Consider the following 22,842-nt stretch of genomic DNA (forward strand, 5'->3'; position numbering starts at 1 on the left):
ATTAATGACTGGCTAAGAGGATAGTTTGAGGTCTGTTTACCCCAGCTGGTCCTTAATTCCCAGGAAAAGCATCTGCAATGCTTATTATTGCTATAAACTTAAGATGGAGGGAGGGGTTATGCTGTTTCAAATGATACGTAGAATGACTTTTTAGAGACTTAATGTCTTGCATTTAGCCAAAATGCTTAACCCATCTCTTAAAGAACTATTCATCTTGAAAGTAAATAACTTCAAACTTCCGTGGCGGCACACTTCATGTAAGCACTGCAAACTCCTCTACAAGCAACTCATTACCTCCCCCCCCCACTATGGCAAGTGAGGAAAGAGATACACAAGGATCATTTCCCTCTTCACTGAAATACAGCTACATCTGGGTGGAGAACAAGAGCTTTTTAACAGCAGACAGAACTCCTACGTAATATTTAGGACAGAAAGCAAAGAATATTGCCTTTAAACTGAGCAGGATTTAGCTACAGAGGAAGCAACTGCTTGACCGAACAGAAGCTAATGTGTAACACTCTTGGAAAATGTGCACATGGTTTTTCAGACAGATTGTGAATCTCTTATCCACACTGCTGAACAGCTACTCAAAGGAGTAATTTCCCTGATTTAATGGAGGAACAGTTCTAGTTTGAGTAAGTAGTTTCCAACCTGAATCTTATTTATCACAGTGGTCACGAACATTGTGGCTCACCGGAAGATCCCAAAAGCCTGCACTTAAGTTCAAAATGTTATTGCTTGAAATATTATTCCCTAAAAGGCGGAATTCTCAGTTATGGTGAAGTTGTATCTTAAAATACAAAACCCCCTTAAAAAAAAAAGATAATAGGCTCAGCTTAAATTCACAGCAAATTCTGGATTATAATAGTAACTGGCCCAAGGAAGGTCTATGGATTTTAGATTATTGTAATGTGGCAACTGACGGACAGGTTAGATTCAAATCTTGAAGGTGTTTCATTTCACTGTATATACGTTAGCAATCATGTTTAGACTTGAAGCAGGCTATATACTATATTTTCCTGTATACTTTCCCACAGACGTACTCAAAACAACAACAAAACAAGTTGTTTTTAGAATCATTATGAAAAAAAGAAAACAAACCTAGATGTTCCAAATTAAGCATGTGATTCAAACAGTCTCTTTATAAAAAGGATGAATAAACCAAACAGGATTAATTTCTTAAGACTCAAATGATCGAAAGCCTATTCAAAGCCAGCAAAAATACTCATGGTCTTGAATGGAACTTTCATGAGAAAAACCTGTGTTCTAAAAATTTTTACCTTCCTTGCACAAATAAAGATGATTTGTTAAGTAGAGCAAGATTCAGAGACGTGCAGTATTTTTGCAAATGGAAACTTCAGCTGTCATCCTTCTGAAGTTTTCATATCTGTATGAAGGTAGGTATAAGAATTAACACACCCTCACTTTAGGTCTGTAGATTTTTCATTACCAGTTTGTAAGGTAGTGAGTAGACTAAAGCAAAACAACTCAGTGAAAGATGATGTAAAAATGCCTTTCTCAAAATCTGAAACTAAGCTCTTAATAAATGCATTAAATTTCCTCAAGTGGTGTACTCACTTTGGAAATATGTGATTTTGAAAAGATCCAAAGACTTGGGAAACCAACTTCCAATATGTTTGAATTTCTGTGTGTGCCTAGATGCTTTCCTGTAATTAAAACGGCCTTTCAAACCAAGAGCCCATGGATTTTCTGTACCTACTAGGAATGAACCTTCTCTCTAAGACAACTTTTAGCTTGTTTCCTCCTAAACAAAGGAGAGGAAAAACAGCTGATCTCATTTTTGCAGGTAGGTATGATGCAAAACAGCAGAGAAGTCTGGTTGTTAGAAACCCATACATGTACTTACCAGTAAAACTCTCTTTGGACATTAAAAAGGGCAACTGGCTGATCATGTCAAGAGCAACAACTTGTGTGTGATACAAGTAGTGCCACTCATACACACCGCCGTGGAGACACCAAAGGAAGCAGAAGACTGCTGGTACAGGGTTTCTCAAATCTTTTCCTTTCATGCAGACAGCAAGATACCAAAACTAAGGCTTTTGTTTCTGAAAAATGCCCATCTTTATGTTCTCATAAACATAAAGACTATACCCGTGTTCATGTTTATGAACACAGGGAGGTTGACATTATTTATTGGCACATCATCTGCTCTTACAGCTCATCACTTTGTTAATTTCTTGGTTTATGCATATATAATGAGTCCATGTAGCTGCCTTTTTTTTTTTCATTTAGCCTTGAATGGCTGAGCCACTTTCTCTGACTTCAAACTCGCTCCAGATGTCCTGACTAGACCAAACATACATTATTTTGTGAGAGAATACCTACAATATTGTGATCCTACTTTTTTTTAAGGTTTTTTTTATTATTATTACCAGTACGCTGTTCTAACAAAATCTTACTGGCTCCATATTCCACTATTCCAGACTTCAGACAGTTACAGCTGATGAGCTCAGTTGGTCCTACACAACAACACAAGAAGACAAAGATAGATGATACAAAGATCCCAGCACTATAGCTGAAACAAAATGACCTGGTAATCCAAACAAGATTCAGACTGCAGAGGTATTCAGAAAGATAATCCACTGAGTAACACATATTTGATACCTAAGTCTTCACTGCCCCTCAGCTTCTATTTCATCAGCTGTATCACCTCGCAAAGTTAATATAAAGCCATGCCAAGACAGACTCCAATGTACAAAAGTATCAGAAAAGCAGCTACTTCCTGCTTTGAAGCAGGTTAATGTGGAATCCCAATACAATTCCAGCTATGGAACTTAGGGAACACAATGTCAGCAACATTTCAAAACACAATCCTACTCCAAACCTCAGAAAATCCTGCAAATTTCTTAATGCATTTGATAAACCACGTCTAAAACCAGTAGTTTCACAGATATTCCTGAGTGCATAAACTGATCTGTAGCATTTTTCTCATCTATCCAGGTGCATTAAGATGGAAATAACTTCCTAGCTCTCAGTGTGAGGAACTGTCTCTGGCGAAGACCCAACCAATTTAAAATACCTCATTAACAGCACAACGCTACTTCTATCTTTGAAAATAACTGCAAGCTCAACAAATCAGATGACCAAAAGAAAAGCACTGTCCTATTCATTATGTTTTAAGAAAGTGAAACAAGAAAAACAATTTCATGCAATAAACTTGTTTCAGTAGTCAACATTAATTATGTACTTCGACAAAAAATCCACAGCATTCATTCTGATCCAACTAGTGTAATTATAGAACATTTACTGTGTCAGGATAGACGAAAGTAAAGATCAAAATCAATTTCATTATGAAAAACTGCATGTAAATTTATTCTAAAACTTAGCTTCTTATCGATGTCAGATTCAAAAAGATGCCAAACCATGAACACAATATTCTTACATTTGAGCTCTGTTAATTTTGATAAATAACTGATAAATTATCTTTACTGAAGACAGTTAATTCCTTATTTTTTCCATCTACTGTTCCTGTTATATTTATTTGCAAATGAAGGACCAGAAAGTACATTAATTTAAATGTTATTTACAAGCACCTTCAATGTGCTTCCAATGCAATATATCATCAGCACACTCTTTGATTTAATTGTTGCCGTCACTCATTTTTGTGCACTAACACATGTTGGAGTTCCAAACGCCAAAATACTCTTGCCTTTTTTTTTTGTGCTACATACCAGATTTTGTAACCTGTGTCAAGCTACCTCCAATGCTTACAACTTGTGAACAGAGGCCAACAATGAGCCTCCCCAGACACTAAATCATAATCTTCATGTTTTTCGTATTTCACATTCTAGCCACAGTTTCAACATCCATACCCCGTGACATTAGGGAAGGATAAATCAAGGAGGATGACAGCTCCCTTGTAGAGACTGGTACGGCCCTGGGATCTACCACACCCAACACCCACAGCTTCTGCCAGATGTCTCCAAGAGTTTTGCTGCATTAACCCCTTCAGGAGTAACTGAGGGCTTTGCGCTGAGCCATTTTTAAGCAATTGCTCCTTTTTTTTTTTTTTTGGGGGGGGGGGGGGGAGGTAGAAGGAGAGAGAAAATACAACGCATACTTCTTCCAGAAACCTTGACTAACTAAAGCACAGACAGAGGGCTATCAGTGACAATTAGCAAATCCATCCTCATGTTTCCTTAAAGAAAGGAATTACAAGTTAAGCGTTAGCATCAGACAACATTCCTTTTTTCATACCATGCTGTGGTCCCATATCTAAAATGACATAGTAAAAAGTTCTTAACAGTTTTATGTTCATGTCTTCAGACCCAGGACACTGCTTTACCCTCTTGGAATCAGAATACCCATTAACTGCCTTTTAGCCAAACAGACTATTTAGCCCTTAAATCAACAGTATTTCTAATCCAAAAGCCGTACAGCAAACTCCACAACTCCTTCTCTGGGTCTGATCTGGCCCCAGGGACATAAATTTGCATGCAACTTCTAAGTTTGTGAATAGTCTCTGGGCTTGAAGTTGCACATGTGTTTAAGTACTTTGTTCAGTCTGGGTCTAAACTAGCTACTTTAAAATAAAAACAGCAGACATACAAAGAATAACATTGTTAAAAATATTTTTCCTCTGTAAATATCACACCAAAGGAAAAAAATGCAACAAAATAAACATACTGATTCCTAGAAGCACAAACTGACCTACCGGTAGTTAAACAGCAGCTGAAAGCTATCAGCAAATATAAATGCATGCCACTTCACATAAAAAGGCAAAATCAATTTTATTTCAAAATAATAACAGTAGATGTGAAGTGTGTCAAAGATTCTTTGTACATTATTGCAGGTAAAAGCATCTGTGGCTATGAACAGCAAGCAAATGGTCACAGCCCTTAGAGTAAGACTCACCCCTATTCTTCACCAGGTTTATTTTGTGGATTTGAATGCAGATATCTAGGCAATTTCATTTGTTTCTCCCATGCAAAATGCGTTCAAATTTTCAGTTTGTGCATGGCTTTTCATTAAAAAAAAAAAAAGCAAAAAAAAAGCAAAAAAAAAAAAAGGCAGTGAAAAATAAGGCAAGGCTTGAATATTGCACTTCCTAAAACTACTTCCAATTTGTTTTCTGGTAGGTTAGGATTCAAGCTGAGCATCAGTATTTCTTTAAACAGTTTAAAGAATACACTTTAGGTTTTCATCTGTAGAAGAAATCACACTGAAAGTAATCCAGTTATTGCAACTCTTGTTGAAAACAAACAAATAATCAAGGTTGGACTTGGGCAGAAAGACATTAACATGCCTGCAACTATTTTTCATTTGGGGAACATGCCACTAATAATGTTAAAAACACTTGAAATAACTACCCACGGTTCACAAGTAACAAATTCAGATGCCGTTCTTATAATTTAAATAAATTGTTCATAAATATCAGCACTGATGGGCTGAGGGTTTGTTCTTATATACAAGAACCTCATTTCAAGACAGAATTAGCATTTCTTCTTAAGAAGCTTTTTTCCTCCTGTTTGTTCTCCATACATGTGCTTGCTGAGTTAAAGGGTTAAGTAACCATTATATTCTAAAGAGCAAACTGTTTGCCTTAGGGCCATCTCCTCCTTACTCCTGATGAATTGCCTGACACTTCATGTATCATACATTACTTTGCACTAGGAAGCAGCATTTGTTTCCAGTCATGGTGTAAGAACTGACTTTGGAGGTATGAAGCAATGTGGGATAGACCAAAAAAACTGAATTACATCATCATCTACTAAATAGTCTATACCAAAATAGTGATACACGTATTTATAAATATGCTTGTACTTAAAAAAACAGGCACAGAATTATACATAAAAAAGTTCTATGCATACTAAGATGAATAAAAGACCAACTGTGAGAATCAATATTCTGAGTGACAAGACGCTTTTCTGGACTAGAATGAAAGAAATGCAAATGTAATTGAGTGCTTTGCACGGAAAGCATTTGTTAGATGTAAGCTGAACACATGCACCCAAGCCCCTGGCCCAGTTCCCTCTGTGACCTTAGAAAAACTTGTTTGTAAGACACCAGGGGTTTCATGTGCAGGTCCTGCCAGTGCTTCACACCTCTGAATCATCAGTGCACCTTCCTCCCTCTCTTCCCTGTGTGGGAAAATGACTGCTTCCTTACCACAGTGGTACAGCAAGGGTTAAGTCATAAACATTTATAAAGTAGTAGAGACTGCAGAAGCTCTGGACTGCAGGGTATGCTACGACTGCACATAAATTTTAATCAAAATACTTGTACTAGCTGAAGGAAGTGGCCTGTGTAACAACAGGTACCAGAACAGAGAGGAGAATGAATGCCTTTACACAATGCATTCAAAACATTCAGACTGTAGAAGAAGAAAAATAAAATTCCTTCTGCAAGTTCCTTCCCTCCCTGGGGAACTGAGGACAAGAAACATACTTAGGTGACAGATTTGAAGGGAGATAGGAAGGACAAGAACAGATGGGGGCCAATGCAAAAGGGTAAAGAGCTCAGGAATAGAGATTTCTCAAACAAGTTGTCAGCAAACAGCTACAAAATCCATTTACAAAACAGAAGTCTGCTCTCTCCCCAGTTATCCTTTCAGTAGTCTGGTTTTTGTTACCAATAAGCCCAGTGAAATGAAGATCCAATATGTGTTGTTCCTTCAACAGGCTCTGCCCCTTGAACCCTATGATATTGTCAAGGAGCATGGTTCTGTGAGTTTTACTGAAGTTCTTTGCTTGTGTTAAAAATAACATCAAAATATGTATTAAAAAAAAAAAAAGAAATCAGCACAAAACAGGCTGCAAAACTGAAACTTCCCATTAAGAAATGCCAAAGCACTTGCATGGATGTGTGCACTGCAATTCAGTTTTATGTCTAACAGTATGATTATCTGATTATCTCATTACAGAGGGCAAAAGACGAACAAAAGATCCCTATGTAAGTCAGCATTATCCTTTTACGTGAGATGAGCAAACCATGTGCCTGGAAAGGCACATAATGAGAAAAAAATTCAATGAATTCTCTAATACAGAAGGTAACAGACTCAAGGTTGTCCAGGCAAACACCATTTCTAACTTGAGAACCTGGTTTTCTGGCCTTTTGCTTTTGCCGTCCCTCAAGCAAAACACCTTCCTGCATTAGCAAGATGGTCACATACTTGGAACAGTCTGTGACATTCACAAAATGATCAAAACTTACATCCAGTCTTCTTTCCCACCTAAGAATTCCTTTCATTGAAGGCTTCCAAAGCCATCTTTGCCATTCTGACTTTGAACAATGAAGTTCTGTGATTTATCTGTCATAGGTTCTCATCCAGCTGTAAGTTTGCACATATGGCTGTCAGACTGCTGTTACCTAAAATCATTAAATCCTGCACATTTGTATTTTTTGTTTGCTATCCCAACTAGAATTAATACAGTCACTCTTTATCTAATTACAAGGGTTTGAAAATAACAAAGAATGAAAAAAACCCCCTAGAATGACAACAGCCATTATGCACACCAACAGCTGATTAAATATCTTTTATCCACTGCTTTATTCATTTGAGAATATAAGGGAGTCAGAGGAAAGGGGTTTTTTTCCCTTTTTTTTTTAGTAGAAGTTCCAGCATCCCTAAAAGATTAAAAAACACTCACTATTTCAAAACTGCCGTTCAAAGCAGACACAGAGCAACTGAAGAACTGTCCAGTGGAAACACACATCAAATGAAATGGTATAATTAAGACAATCTATTTCACAAATGAGCACCTCATTTTTTTGATGGTAACATGTTACCCTCAATTTGGCCACAAAAAGAACTGCAGAGAACGTCCTACGAGCAAATGCATTAGGATGTAAAGGAAAAAAAAAAGTATTAATGCATTTTTGGGCATCCTTTAGAGCTGCCTTTTTGTAGACATCTTTATACACAAGTAAAGTCACAGTCACCACCTGTAAGTAATAAGCATTATGAGAATGCTCGCTCTGAAGAGCTCTACAGCCTCTTGGTAGTTGAAAAACAAAAGGCAATGCCAAAACCCAAGACGGTATGTTTGAATGGAGGAGGAAATTGACCGTAAAAAGTTAACTCATATGACACAAAAACGCAGTTTATGTAACTCACTGAAAGCTCAAGACTCAAAGCTAAACCTGAGCATTTACCCTAAATAGCAGAATGAGTAAAATGAAATCAGAGGGTCTTCCAGGAGGCTTCAGATAACGTTGTGATACTGCTGTCAACTTCGCTTGTAAACATACACATATATTTCAGTAAGTTATGACCACAAAAACACTTCCCTGACTGCTATCAAAAGCTTTACGAGGTAGCAATTAACCATCACCTAACGCACAACGCCCAAGCTTGCTAATAGAAAGGGCAAAAAAATCCTGCCCTCTGGCAGTTACGAAAGAAACCAAAAACACATTCACAGAATCAAGTCAAAAAATTGAGGCCGAAAGCCGCCCCATCCTTCCTGGGGCTCGGGCACGGGCAGTTCCCCGTGAGGCGCCGCTCCCGCAGCCGCTGTCCCGGGGCCGCGGCCGCTCCGTCCCCGCCGCCCCCGGAGCCTCCCGGGCTTCGCGGCGCCGCCACGTGCGGCCGGCGGGCACGGCCCCCTCAGGGCTCAGGGGCCTCCCGCAAGGCGCCGGTCCACCCGCCGCCCCGAGCCTCCAGGGCGGCTTCCCCCCATCCCAACACCACACAACCCCGAGGTCTCGAAGCCGCCCGCCGGGAAGGTACTCACAGGTTCCATGTCCGACGGGACCACAAGGCACCCGGCGCTGAGGCCAGCCTTGAGGCGACCCGAAGCGGCGGCGATGCCCCCTGTGCTCCGGGGTGGACAGCTCTGCCCCCCCTTTATTTAAGGCTCTCCGGGCCGGGGGCAGGTCACAGGTGGGTTGTCGCAGTTCTGTCACAGGTGGGCTGTCACCTGCCAGCTGTGACCCCGCTCCGCCCCGCCGCAGCTGGACGCGCTTTGCGGCCGCTCCGGTCCGGCCCGTCCCTCGGTGCCGCCCGCAGCGCGGGCTGAGGGGCAGGAGCCGGGCCCGGCTGCCCCGCCGGGCTCGTGGAGCCAGGCCGCACACGGCGGCAGCGCTCCGGGCTTGGGGGAGGCCAGTGCTCGGACACCCCGAGGAGTACAGTCCTTGACTGCTCCAAGAAGTCAGGAGGTGGCCTTTCCAGCCTGCACAGAGAGTTCGATGGAAAGTCCGAATTGGACTGCTAATACGGTGGAAAGGGGAAGTGATCCCACAGCAATATGCGAAGCAGCATCAGTGTAAAACTTGGGCAAGTGACAAGAAAAATCAACCTTTTCCTTCTCTGTTTCCTTCTTTTAGTTTCCACAGATAAGAAGAACCGCCAGTGACGGAAGCAGAAAATTGGATAGTTGTCTGGATTATCTTCCCAAGAAGATAAACTCATTTAAAAATAGTGTCTCAAAGGTGTGGATCCTACAAATCACTCTGTATAAAAAGGAGACTATGGCATATTCATTGTGTGACATACACAAACTGTATTTGTGCATATTATATACACAAAACACAGGGGGAAAATACCTTGTCACCTTTATTGCCCAAATAACTAGTATCTTTCTACCCAGGCTAAAAGGTTGTTGCACAGTTCTGGAAGATCAGTTTGAATAGGTGTGGTTACAGCTTTACAGTTCTATTATTACCAGTGTATATGATTTCATATAGCAACAAGCAAATATGATTAGGTGCTTATATGATGTATAGAACTTGAACCCTTTAATCACTTTATGCCCTTTGCAGTCTCATTGAGTCTTAGTGGAAACAGTAACTAATGTCAACCAACTGTCCACAGTTAATGACATAAGAAGCTGATTACAGAACCCACTTATTAATCAGACAAAAATGCTCAAATAATTAAATGAAACATATTAGAGCAGGCAATCTGAGAACATAATATGAGGGTTTTGATATGTATAATGTCTATACTGAAATTCTTCAATAATAAGTGTTATAACTATTCAGAAAGGAAGCAGCTTTGGGGGAAAAAACATCATATTGATTTAATGCTAAGTGTGAACTTATTACAGCTACTCTTTATTTGGTCTTGCAATAAAAATGTAGGAAATACAAACAGAAGAAGTCTCTTAAATGAATCTTCTGTAAATGTGTAGCATACAATTACCAAAATACTGAAGTTCACTAAGTTGCTTCAAGTCAATGGATCTTTTCAAATTCAGAAGGTTTAAAATGCGTGTGAATAATAGAGATCTTACAGACAACTCATTTTACACACAGCTCTCCTGTTTTATGTCATGATCATCATGATTTTGAAACAGAATCAAAGAATCTTCAATTCTATAAACAGGAATTTAAAGACACATTACTTTCCTCTTTGAAATGTGTCGATGCTCTAAAAGCATGGTGCTGAACGGCTGCCAAGCTAATAGGCCAGTGAGCACTAGGAAGAGATTAATTTTATACCTGGAATGAGTGTATACAGTTTCCATGCCATTTAGTGAAAGGGCTGGAATGTGAACTAGAGTTTCCTTCATGGTGCAGTGTAATGTTAATTCCTGGAGTTATGAGCTAGCCCCTACAACAGAGAGTCTCAATTCAGCACTGGGACCACCTACAGATGTTAGTCCACAAGAAAGTAAATCAGAATGGGATGTTTGAGATGCTTACTTGCATTTTTTCCCCCCAGTGTTTTGTTGAATACTGGTGCTGGTACACCAAAATCAATGTGAATATTTGGGAATGCAAATATGTTATGAGCATTTCTGTTTGTTTTGAAACAAGCATATATTAAAATGGAGAGGTATGTGCTAGCAACCACAATCCCCTCACTAAAGAGCTCTGCCTGAGGTGTAGCCGCAGTTGTAGTCTCCACGTATGTTCTTTCTGCCTTTCAAGGCACCCTGATCAATAAAAAGAGACAGTGAAAGCAAGGCAATGGATCTACTTCCACAAGCTTAATTAGCCAGTGGTGATTAGGAGAGGACACTCAGAGTTCCAGACTACTTTTCAAAACTGTTTCTTTAAAGGTTTCCAGAAAGGTTGTATTAAATTTACTTTTGTTTTCCTGTAGCCCACTGTTGACTGTTCAGAATGGATTTCTGGAAAAGAAAAAAACAAACAATGAAACCAACCAAGCAAACAAAACCCAGGCCTTTTAATTATTGATCACCTCAAGGTATTTGGTTCAGTATATTGGATTGTATTACCAAAATCTGTATATTAGGTCATCCTACTGGGATAATTCTGATTTGTCATTCATTGTGAGGGGGATGACATCTCCATACCTTTTCTAGGGCAGTTGGAAAAGAAGCCAAAAACTTCTGGTGTGCTGAGTTCAGTCTAGATTACTGAGCAGGAAGAACAATGATGAAGGAGGAATTTTTTCCTAAACAAAACTGTGAGTAAATTATATTCCTGAAAAATTATCACTTCCTAAATGCATTCTTAGTCAGAAGTAGCTGGCATAGGACACCATGAATATTTGGAATGTGAAAGAATGGTCAGAAAGAGTAAAAGCATTATACAATTTGTTCTTCTGTGCTGCATGTCATGAGAGGTTGCTATTCTAGACAGAAACACACTGAAGTAGGTGACCACACCTCGAATTCATGTGAGAAGAGGCATTGAGTCATCCATTTTGTCCAAGAAAATACCCATGGGCAATAGTTACAGCTGTTGATACAACATGGTCATATACCTGGAGACGTGCACAGGTAAACAAATTGCTAAATCAGTAAATTGATAAGCCAAAGAAAGCACATTTAAAAGTATTTGAGAGAACAGCTGGGCCTATTGGAGTGCTTGATATAACACTCAACATCAAGTAGATGACCAAACTTCATGGTTCATTTTTATATTTGGCTGAGGAAGAAATGTGAGAGACTATATTCACAGAAAGTTTCATCAATAATCACTTGGAAGTTTTTTCAGTCATGTAGAGATTCAAATTACACAATTCTAAATACAATCCTGGATAAAGTATTCTTTATTTTTTGGGGTCTTTGAACTTTAAATACAACTTTGAAGTAAAAACACATAGATATATAAAACCTAAGGCCAGAGGTTTCATTAGTTTGTATTGTTCAGCTTCAAGAGCATTGCCTTTTATTCTCACTCTTGTGTTTAATTCATTCATACACTGCCACTGCAGACCCCAGCAGCCAAGGAGACCTTCTGGACCCCAGAACAGATAATTTTCTGACTCCGCTCACCCTCAGGTTATTTCCTGTTCTCCAGCTGTTACGATTTCACTCAATCATAGTCACTCAGATGCTATTGCATACTACATATGGGAGAAGCAACATTTGTTCATGATTTGTTTAGAACTGCTTTAGTAAAAAGAAGAGTTGTGCTTATCAGAAGAATTAAAGGTACAGGGCTAGTTCTGTTGGGAATCAGTTAGCCTTGTCATGTAATAATTACTGTATTGTAACTTTAAAATAAACTTTAGCTATAGCATTTGGTAAGCAAAGTTGTAAAATATTTGTGTTCTAGAATCTTTGGAAAATGCATTTAAGAGTAATCACATTTCTAACCACTAGGGAAAAAAATCATGTGATCTGTGCCAGCTGCATGTTTCTCTTCAGCCACTGAAGAGTCTCCCTGCATGAATCTTTGGTTGAGGTTGGATTTTTATCATGTGTCAGTATATAAATTCAATAGAATGAACAGCACGTCTTTCTTTTTCTTCAGTAAAAAAAATTGACTAATGCCACGGTGACCTCATACAGCTATGTTTTATGCTTTTGGCATTTTGGCTCAGCACAGCGAGTAGATAAGAAGGATACATGTCCAGCTGTAAAGAAATAAGCAATCTAATCATACTGCTGAAAATTATATGGTTCTGTTTCACTTCTGGTTCATCTTGTTTTCTCTTGTACCTCTGTTAAGGAGTGAACCTGTCAGGCTATGCTATCATTCATTAGGAAGGCCATGCCAGCTACAGAGTCTCTGTCTTGAGCCAGCTGAGAGATTCTTCTCTTTGCAGGGCCATTAATGTGAGTTGGCAATGGTGAAATTGGAACTGCAGGAACACATATTTTTGGTTTGTCATTCAGTGGTTGGCAGATGGAATACTGCATCATACAGTGGACCATATAAAATGCAGAAAAAAGGTGGCATAACAAGAAAGTATGAATGAATGGTACTTTTCATTGATGTGTATGAATAAATGCTTTGAAAATTATATTAATTTGATTTGGGTAGTGTCAATGATGTATCAATCCAGAGGAAACAAGGCATTTTGAATTTAAGCTGCTGACTCTACTGATGAGTTTTGTGGGGAACAGGTCCGCGGCCCTTTTTTTTTTCTAATGGCTATCTCTGTAACAAATGTAGCAAAGAGTACTCTGGAGTATTGCTTTCTTCAGGTTGTATTAAACAATTGAGGTTCCTTGGGGGCTGCTCTCTGCCCAGGCAGTCAGAGGGCTCCTTTTAAGGTGGCTGGGAGTTATTGTAACTCCAGTGTTTAAAAAGATAGAAGAAAGTTTGAGTCATCATGACATGACAACTCAGGTAACACTTTCTGAGGCAAATGAGGACTTTTCTGACTATTGCAACTCCACATGTGGTGTATGTCAAGCCCTCACAAGTTAAATGCTCTTCCCTATCATTAGTTTCTTTCACTTTGAGCTTTCTTTAATAAAGATCTTACCATGTGGCATTAAATCAGTTAGGCTAATTTCATCTGTAGGAATGACATTTGAAAGAATTTTAACAGATTAGGGGAAGGAGTATCTTGTAAAAGCATCCTTCAGCCTGATTAGTTGTATACACATGGTTTAGGAAAAAAAAAAGTCATGCTTCACTGGCCTTCTGGAACTCTTTGAAGATAACACTGCCAAGATAGGGTGTAGCATGGACATTATAATTTTAGCTTTTCAGAAGTCATTCAAAAGTGTTTTACCCAAGAGATTAATGCTTAAAGAGAGGGGAGTGAAGGGGCAAGAGAAAAGATTGCTCATTAAATTGAAAATTAGCTCTAAGCAAGAGCAATGAGGAACTGGAAGTGTCATTTTTACAGATGAGGGGAAGTAGAATTTGTAAGGTTGCAGCACTCCTGTGTATCAAGTTAACTTATTTACATAAATGGCTTGGATGGATGTATTCTTCTGAAACTAAAACAGGCTCATTGTTATTCATTTATTGCACTAAGAAACTCTAACAGAGTTTGTAATCCCAGTATGCTGAACTGTATTTTTTGAGTCTGTCCCAGCCCCCTTCTGTGGAACAAAGGCAGAAGGCAAGTGTTGTTTTTCTGATTACACAGAGGAGGTTCTGAAGCCTGGACAGACGTGATCCAAGCCACAGAGGAAAATCAGTAGATCTGATGAGTGAATGTGTTTTCTTAGTCATGAGATGAGATTTCTGACTGGGAGCTGATACTTCAGAGGAAACAACAGTAAATTCCAAAAATCAGTGAAGTGCTGAAAGGCAAATATTGCCAGGTCAATAAATGTGAAATGCATCTCCAAATAAATATACAGTCTAATTAGAAAAGAAATTTATAGTTTATTGTAAAAGCCTATCTTTTAGCCTAACGTATGTATCTGTAAGAAATACATTTTATAGAGAAATTACTTCAAAGAACATGCTTAGAAGTGTTCTCTCTCCATGATTTATTAAAAGTCCCTTAAAAATGGTGCAACATTCCTAATTAAAATTTTCTTCATTCAAATATAACTTTCTAAATAAAAGCTGTATCTTAATTGTTTCTATATGTTAGAGAAAAATAACTAAGCAGAAAGGAGCACTTATTTTGGCCCATGGCGTATATGTAATGGTACAGCGATGACAAATGGAGTGTGAGCACAATTGTGTCTACAACTTGGGTTTGAAATATTAGGCTTAGCAAGATGTGAACATGACCACACACATCAAAAGGATGTTCCAAGATGCTGCCCACCTCTTTCTGTGAACCCACTTCCCAGGATGTTAAGCTTAAAATTGTTAAGTGGTAGATGAAATTTTGGAAGGAACTGCCTATTCTGTTAAAAAAAAAAAAAAAAAATTATTAGAAATTTGTCTTACATTTCTTATGTCTTTCTCCTAGTTTAAATATCCTCTTTCAAAAAACCAAGACCCTACCCTTCTGCTTTGTTTTGGAGTTCCTAGGAATCCTGCCTGACTACAATTTCAATACAGGATCTGAATTTACTCTTGCAAAGGAGGCTTCATAAGACTCCAGCATAGATAATACCAGTTTACCCAGCTGTGAAATGGAATAGATAGAGATACTTCATCTTAAAAATATCTTGTCTCTCTTCCCATTCTGCTTCTCTCCCTCAAATTTTACTGAGAGTTCTTGGAACTACTCACTGCTCCTCTCTGCCCATTTATAGGCCCTTGATTTGTGCATATAGACACTTAACTGGAACGTAGCTGTAGGGACAAATTCCTGTGAGGCAAGTTAGGTGGTAGTTTATAGTATTCGATCCTGCATGCTTAATAATTAGGGTATGTGCTTTTACGTCTTGGTAAACATAAGGTAAGGTTAGGTAGTTTGATGGTCAGTGAAAGTGGGCTAATGAACCTTGTACCCACCACAGGAAAACAATGTGTGCATGAATAGCTGCCATGGATTACATAATGCACTGTAATTTTTACATTCTCTTGCCTCACAGTTTATGCCTGGAAATAACTTGTTCTGGTTGCTGTACGTGGCTTGTTGAATGGCTGAGTGATTGTAAGAACTAATCCATGTATTACCTATAAAAGCTCTTCTTTAGCTGGAGTTGTGCATGCTAAGGATTTTTATCTGAATGACAAAGACCCTAATTCCAGTTCTTTATCAATGTCATTAATGTAATTATGGATGTTTGAGACCACCATATTCTTTATGCAATATGCCTGTGGTAGGGTCTTTTATGCTAAAGCTCCAGTATAGGCCTGGGTTGGAAGTGCCACACCTCTTAGATGGCATAAAGAGGTATCTAAGTTAGAAAAGCTGCTCAGTGTGCTGTTATTGCTTGTGTTATGTCCTAAAGGAACATGAGTCAATCAATAATTAAGCCACAAAGTACTGCCTGTTGACATGGCAACATGTTCACAGATGTGACGTGAACTTAATGTCCTTCTTTCATGTCTTCTGTGAAAGTAAGAGTCTCCTAAACTCAGTAAGAAAGAATTGGAGCAGACATTGCCAGGGGAAAGGGAGAAAATACAAAAATTAGATGATTTCTTTTATAAAAATGGAAGCCTTGAAACCCTTTCTCTCTCAAATCTACAGTAATAAACGGTCTCTCTCTTTTTTTAGTACAGGGACATTTCCCTGATCAAAAAAAATCCCCAATTGCTTATTGCCAAGCCCTTTTAGAAGCATGAAATGAACTTCCTTATGGATTGCTTTTATGATTGCTTCTTTCCCATGTATTTCACCCCACCCATATTTTTTAATGGAGCTGAAGTGAACATTCTCCTTTAGGTTACTGCTGTTTAGGCAAGACTCTGTCTAGCTCCAAGAATAACATTAGCTGCTGCACCACAGATTAAGGGTTGACATGAAGGTCCAAATGTGAATTTGTCATTGTCGGTTGGTGCCTGTTGTTCTGAAGACGAAAGAAGCATGAGTTTGTGTGACATCAACTTTTGTATGTTGGGATCGTTTTTCCTGGCTGTTTCTGCAGTTTCCCTGCATGTGCTCCTGCTCTCCCACTCTCTCTGCTTGCCAGTTACCCTATTCTCCTCTTGGCTTGCATGTCTTTCTTCCAAGCTTTCTGCAGCAGATGTTAATGGGTCTCGCCAACACGTTTTGTTTGCCACATGTGTTGCTACCTGTGTCACAATATGTGAGGTTAATTTTTCTTTTTTTTCCAGGGCATCTTTTTACTTCTGCCTGAGCTGGTCTCTTGATCTTTCACACATTAAAAGTTTCCTACACGTTCTTTCCGTTGTGAGCTTGGTGTCCTCCATGGAAAGGACATGTCCAGTCCAGCAGAAATACGCTTTTATAAGATTGCTTCAACACTGTTTGTGCAACCACTTTGCAGAACTTTGTTATTCATGATTTTATCTTGCCACTTGATATGCATAATAGCTTGAAGGTGCCGTTGATTAAATTTTTCCAATGCTTTGATGTACCAGTACTAGCATTTCCATGTTTCTCAGCTCTAGAGTGAGGTAAAATTTAGAACACTACAGAAAAGCCAGCGTTTGGTCTTATGTCTAATAATGTACTAATTCCAGATTTATTCGATGTAATTCTCCATCTCAATATACAAACACTAATTGATGTATAAAAGCCAAAGGTTTTGAAACTCACATGTGGGAGAGACATTAGAAAGAGGGTTTAAAATTGTCATGTATATTCCTTGCCCTTTAAGATATCAGGTAACAGTTTTGATAGCTTAAATTTTATAAAAGTACAAATCTCAGCTGCAGACTACTGTGCAGCTGGGCAGTCTGAATGTTTGATGGACCCTACACCCTTCAGCAAGTATTAATCCTAACCTTCCAGACATAAAATATGTGGAAAAGTAATACCTAAGTACAGTGATAGAAAGAGAAAGACAAGATTGCTGAGACAGCAGAGTGACCTCATACTTTATGAAATACATCCCTTCATTTCTCCTTGGCTGCTTTCTTTTTAATGCATTTCTTCAGCATCCTAGGTGAATTAAGATCTCTGAGCAGATGAAATTTTATTTTTAAACAAGAAACTTCTTTCTGCTTATATCGCTTTTCAGATCAATTTTGATTAAAAAAGTGTACTCTAGCAATATATTTTGATAGGATGAGGAGCACTTCAAGAATTTAAGATCCTCAACATCATCCTTGTGTTTAGATTTGGGCAAAGTGTACAGGTGAATGACATGTTTGCTATGCCCTTAATAAATAAATTGCTCACTGGCTGTGCTGCTTGCAAACAGACAGCCTTTGGGCAATGCCCAATTGTCCTTTGTAATGTTTGAAAGGCAGGTTCAGTTGAGCTGGAGAAAAAGGTCCAAATCTCAATTTTAAAATACTGACAGGCTATTTTCATTTACTGAAAAATAATACTCTAAGGCTCTTGACTTGGAAATCTTCTGTAAATTTTTAACACGCAAATCAGTTCATAAACCTTATGATACATATAATTTACAAACAAAAGCTAGACATTTAATGGGATTTCTGCAGGCACATTATAATTATACCTGAACAATAGTCAACAGGGAAGGGAGTGATGGTAGCACCATTAGGAAAAGAGAAGCATGACTGCTACCTCTGCAAGACTTAACTTGATGGGAACTCAGCTATTCCCATGGCAATTCAAAACACTGAAATTATGCTGATTTAGTACTTGGTGTGCATTTATGACACCTTTTCAGGTTTTTTTTTATATCTTACTTGAAAAGTGTCACAATGATATAAGTGGGCCTCATCACACACAACAAAATTCCACCCATACAAAAGAATATGTGCAATACCTTTGGTTCACTCTCCAGCACATGTACAGGTTGGAAAAAATACAGTAAATTATTGTACCGTTGACTGCATTTGAATCTCTTCTAAGCTGTAAAGTATACTTTATTTTGACCTTTAGTGCTCAGAGACTTACATTAATTTTGCAAATTACGGTGTTTCTCTGGTTCATTCCTGTGACTTTAATAGCCCCATCTGCTGGCTGAACACCAGGTATGAGAACGAGCATGTACCTTTGAAAGCCTCCTCTTTTAGCAGGGCTTCCATAAACTTGCTACTGAATTGTTCTGTTTTTTTCCTAAGTGAGACAAAAGGGAGAAAATTGGAAAACTGCATTTAATAGATGCATATTATCTCCAGCTCTGTGGAGTTCATTTTGTGTTTGCAAAATTCTTGGTTTCTGCTAGTGTCAGTTTGCTTTGCTAATGATAAAGATGCACTTCTGTTGTTGTAGGAACTTAATTTCCTAAAACAATTTATAGTTTGCTACAGTGAAAAGCTGAGAAACTGTAGAAATTAGATGAAAATATAAAATTAAATGTAAATGGCAATGCTCACTGAGAAAGGAACTAAGCAAAGTTTTGCCTTCAGATGCAGTACATCAGTAGCATTGAGAGTGTGTTTTGTTCTGGAGTTTGTCTCATTGCTACTCTTCCCTAGGCATCCATTTTTGTACAAGGCAGGATACAGGGCAGGAGAGACTCTTGATGTGGCTCAGAAGGTTCATTTTCATGTTCTAGTGTTCTTTTAATGGAAATAGATGTGACAGACCTCCCAGAAATAATGATGGAGGCTTGATTTATCCCCTCATTCTTTAAATGGAACTACTCTGTGCTGCTTTTTGAGGGAAAGCTTCTGATGTTACCTGTGTGGCCATGGTACTACTTATTCTACGTGGATATAAATAATCTTATAAGATAGCTAAAGAATATGAGCCCGTTTCTTGTTCATCACTGAAACAACACAAATTTGATGTTGCATCTGCAGATTGTCCTAAAAAAGTACTGTAACTATAACCTGTTATTTATCTATCTCTTAACACAACAAAATCACTTTAATAGATTTCAATGATGTTTAAAAATATCTTACATATGAAAAATATATTCTCTACATAACCTATCAAAAGGCCTGGGAAAGGAAAATCCTGAAAAACCAATGTTGGAGGAGGGTGTATGTTGGAGGAGTATACCAGACATCTGATTGTGGTTGATATGAAGGAACAAAAACTTGAGGAGGAAGAGAAAAGTACTAATAAATGTACAATGAATAGGAGCCTAAACTGTATTATAATTTTTGATGCTGTCCATTGCAGTAAAGATCACCTTAATTCTTTTGCAATTTTCAATAAAGAAAACTATGCTGAATAAGAGCAATTTGTCTTTTTCCGAAGTTTAATCCAGTGACTGAAGACAGAAAGAATGATTTAACAGAGCTTAAAAAAGCACTAACAGAAAAATAAGTTACTACAGCAGTCCTATTAATCAGTAGATTCTGGTCTGATAAGATACTTGAGGTTTTTTTAGGGCCTTGAAATGTTCAAGACAAGTCAAAATCACTTATGATATGGTGGTCTCACCAGTGTAGCAATCCTTATTTTCTTGTGACTGTGAAGACATTCAGTAAGGAAATCGCAGTGAAAATTTTACTGTCTTAGTAAATTAATGTTTACAAATCCTCATGAATTCAAATTGGTAAATAAAAGTTATCCTTGCTTATAGCCTGTTCTAATATACCAAGGGATTGAGTATCAAAAATAAGTAAAATATTTATTTCATAAAGTACAGGATTGTGTTCATGTTCTTTTAAAAGCTTGTTCAAAACTCAGCTGCTGAAATTTTCAAAATATTTAAATGTTTCAGGTGAGTTTTACTGGAAGTCAAAAGAGCTCGTGGTCCCCATTCATATAATTGCTTGGGAAAATATCAGCTCCAATCCTAGTTCTATAATAAATAGCACATGGCTTAGGAGACCAAAGGAGAGCTCCCTGCTGAAGATCATGCACAAATGCTAGCATACCGTGGAAAATTTTCTGGTGGTGTCAGTGCAGAGGATACAACACAGGATGCCTTTAAGTGCATTAAAAGAACGCAGATGATTTTAAAAGGAAACCTGGGAAATACATTGATCATATGTTCAAGATCAGCATTTTCCAGTTAGTAGAAGTGTTCCTGTAATATCTTTCTACTTGTGCTCTTTTGCTTTCCAAATGCATTTAACACAGTGATCCAAGGAAATCTACCCTGCTGCAGCTTTCCCAGCCTCTGTGCTGCTCCTCTCTTGCAGAGGTGTTCTTTAATGAGCACATGTTTCTCGGTCACAGGTAGTCCACGTTATGCCTGACTGCATTTCTTTACAGGCTTTAAAACCCTAAGCCTGAAGGCACAAGTGCCATATGTACACTGGATGGAAGCCTGATCCTTCAGTGGACAGCTCGAGTGATTATGAATTACTCACTTGTGAAATCCTGGAGTGATATAAACAAAAGGACTGGTGAATCATTTAAAAATTTGCTTTCTGTTTTAAAAACAATTCAGTTCGTTTAATAAAAAAGTTTTAAAGTTAGCTAAAGATTTCTAATGAAGTATCTTGTATACCTTGAGAAAAAAAAGTATATGTATAAAAGAGCTTACATAAATAATTTTACCTTTTAAATACCATGGAAAGACATGTAGAGAGGTAACCATCAAAGAAAGTGTTACAAGCAGCAGAGCCTAAACTTTGTTTTGGTAGGATTGGCAGATAACACTGACCATTTCTGCTCAGCAAATATCTGGATTTGTCTTTTCCTAAGACCAGCTAATCCATGCTCTCTTCTTCAGGAACTCCACTCACATCTTTTTGTATTCACTTGAAGAACAGGTGGCTCAGATCAGCCAAACCTTAATCCTAGCAGACCTTGAACTTACTGGAACGCTATTGCTCTTCCAGTGGGCTTAGAAGTTTTCTTTTTTTCCCCTGCCATTACTATGATTAATAATGATCTTGATGCACAGACACAGATGCACTTATATATACACTAATAAACACAAATAGGAAACATAATATGTTAAGATATTTAAACAAGAAATCAGTCAGAAAGGCTGATCAGCAGGTTTTTTTAATGTGATAGGCAAAATACATTTTTACTAAACAAAGACAGAGTTAGTATTTAAGATAGTCTTAAGAGACAAATGCTCTTCATTATCCATTGATTAAAGGAAAGGTATTTTTCTATTCTACCTTAATTTACTGAACAGCTGAACAAATCTCCAAAACTTAAAACAGATCATTACCAAATGTTTTGAAATATATTGTGCTTTGCCTGTTCTAAATCTGAATGTTGTACAATTTGATGATCAGAGATAACCAATTTGTACTCAGAGTAGTACAGAGTCCATGACAACACACCTCTTGTGATTGTCTGTCCTTAGTAACCGTTTCTAAAATCCTAAACTATCCACTCTGAGCTCGGAGTACTGAGACCACTTACAAACACCTTTCCAAGTTATGACTCATTATGTTAAGCCTTCTTTTCATGAAACTCTGCTTAACTGTGCATGTGCTGATTGTTTTCTTTGTCATCTGACTTTCAGACTGGTTACTGATCTCCTTTGATATACTGTACATGACATCCTAACAAAACCAAGTCTTTAATCAAAATGATGAGGATTCAAATGTGTGCCACTGTCAGACAGCAGGGTAAGGCTAACGTGCAGCAGATGTGTACTTGCAGGTCAGATGGAATGAATGGATTTAAGACATACAGTTGGTACAATCTTTAGTTTAACCCTAGATCTGATTTTAAAATCCAGGCAAAATGTTTTCACAATGAGCTATGTTGGTTTGAACTGCCAACTGGCAAAAGACTGGCACAAATATTTTATACATGGGATAGTCCTGACATGTCCTGATTGTCACAATCTAGAGAGCAACAGGAATTCATTGCAGAGAAAGAGATCGATGGCTCTTGATGACTAAAAATCCACTTTATTACAAAAATCACTTGCATTAGTAGTTCTGTGTCAATATTTTCTCTTTCATGCTGCTAATCTACAAGATCAAGATGTAGAAAAGCAAAAGGCAGGTGATTACTTCTGACAGATTTCATTAATGCAAACCCAAAACACTGAGATCGCATAAATGAAATCTGCAGCTGTGTATCAAAAATAACACTCAAGGATAAGGAAGCACAGTGAGCAACTGTGTCAGAATATGATCTGCTTTAATATAGTTTAGAAAAGAGCCTGCAAATCTAAACATTTATTTGTGTGAGCTGAACTTTTCTCAAGGAAACAATATATAAGCTGTGGGTGGGATAGAGTGATCTATTTTTCTCCTACACATACACAAAACTTTTAGAACTGTGCCAGCCTTACTGAGCTCAGTGGGAGTTGCGGTGCTCCATACTTTGAGGAGATGCTTTTGCTGCAAACAAGTTCTGAAGTGACCAATGCCGCTAGGGTTTAAGCTACAGCATGACTAGTTTTCTTAAGTTCATTACAGGCATTGAATTTAAAGTAGTAA

At 38.1% G+C, this 22,842-nt stretch overlaps 1 protein-coding gene across 1 annotated transcript in view; it reads right to left on the minus strand.

The window, feature by feature from the left end:
* The window catches only part of BNC1 (basonuclin zinc finger protein 1), a 74,029-nt gene extending 65,300 nt beyond the window's left edge, over positions 1-8,729 (minus strand). The window contains exon 1 of the mRNA XM_066196574.1: positions 8,697-8,729. Within this exon, the coding sequence (XP_066052671.1) occupies positions 8,697-8,705 (9 nt within the window). The 5' untranslated portion in view covers positions 8,706-8,729. The remainder of the gene's footprint in view (positions 1-8,696) is intronic.
* Positions 8,730-22,842: the final 14,113 nt, after the last annotated feature.

This window comes from Chamaea fasciata, unplaced genomic scaffold (assembly GCF_029207755.1).
Source record: "Chamaea fasciata isolate MVZ Bird 193981 ecotype frontalis unplaced genomic scaffold, bChaFas1.0.hap1 SCAF_14, whole genome shotgun sequence".
In the NCBI taxonomy this organism is placed as follows: domain Eukaryota; kingdom Metazoa; phylum Chordata; class Aves; order Passeriformes; family Sylviidae; genus Chamaea; species Chamaea fasciata.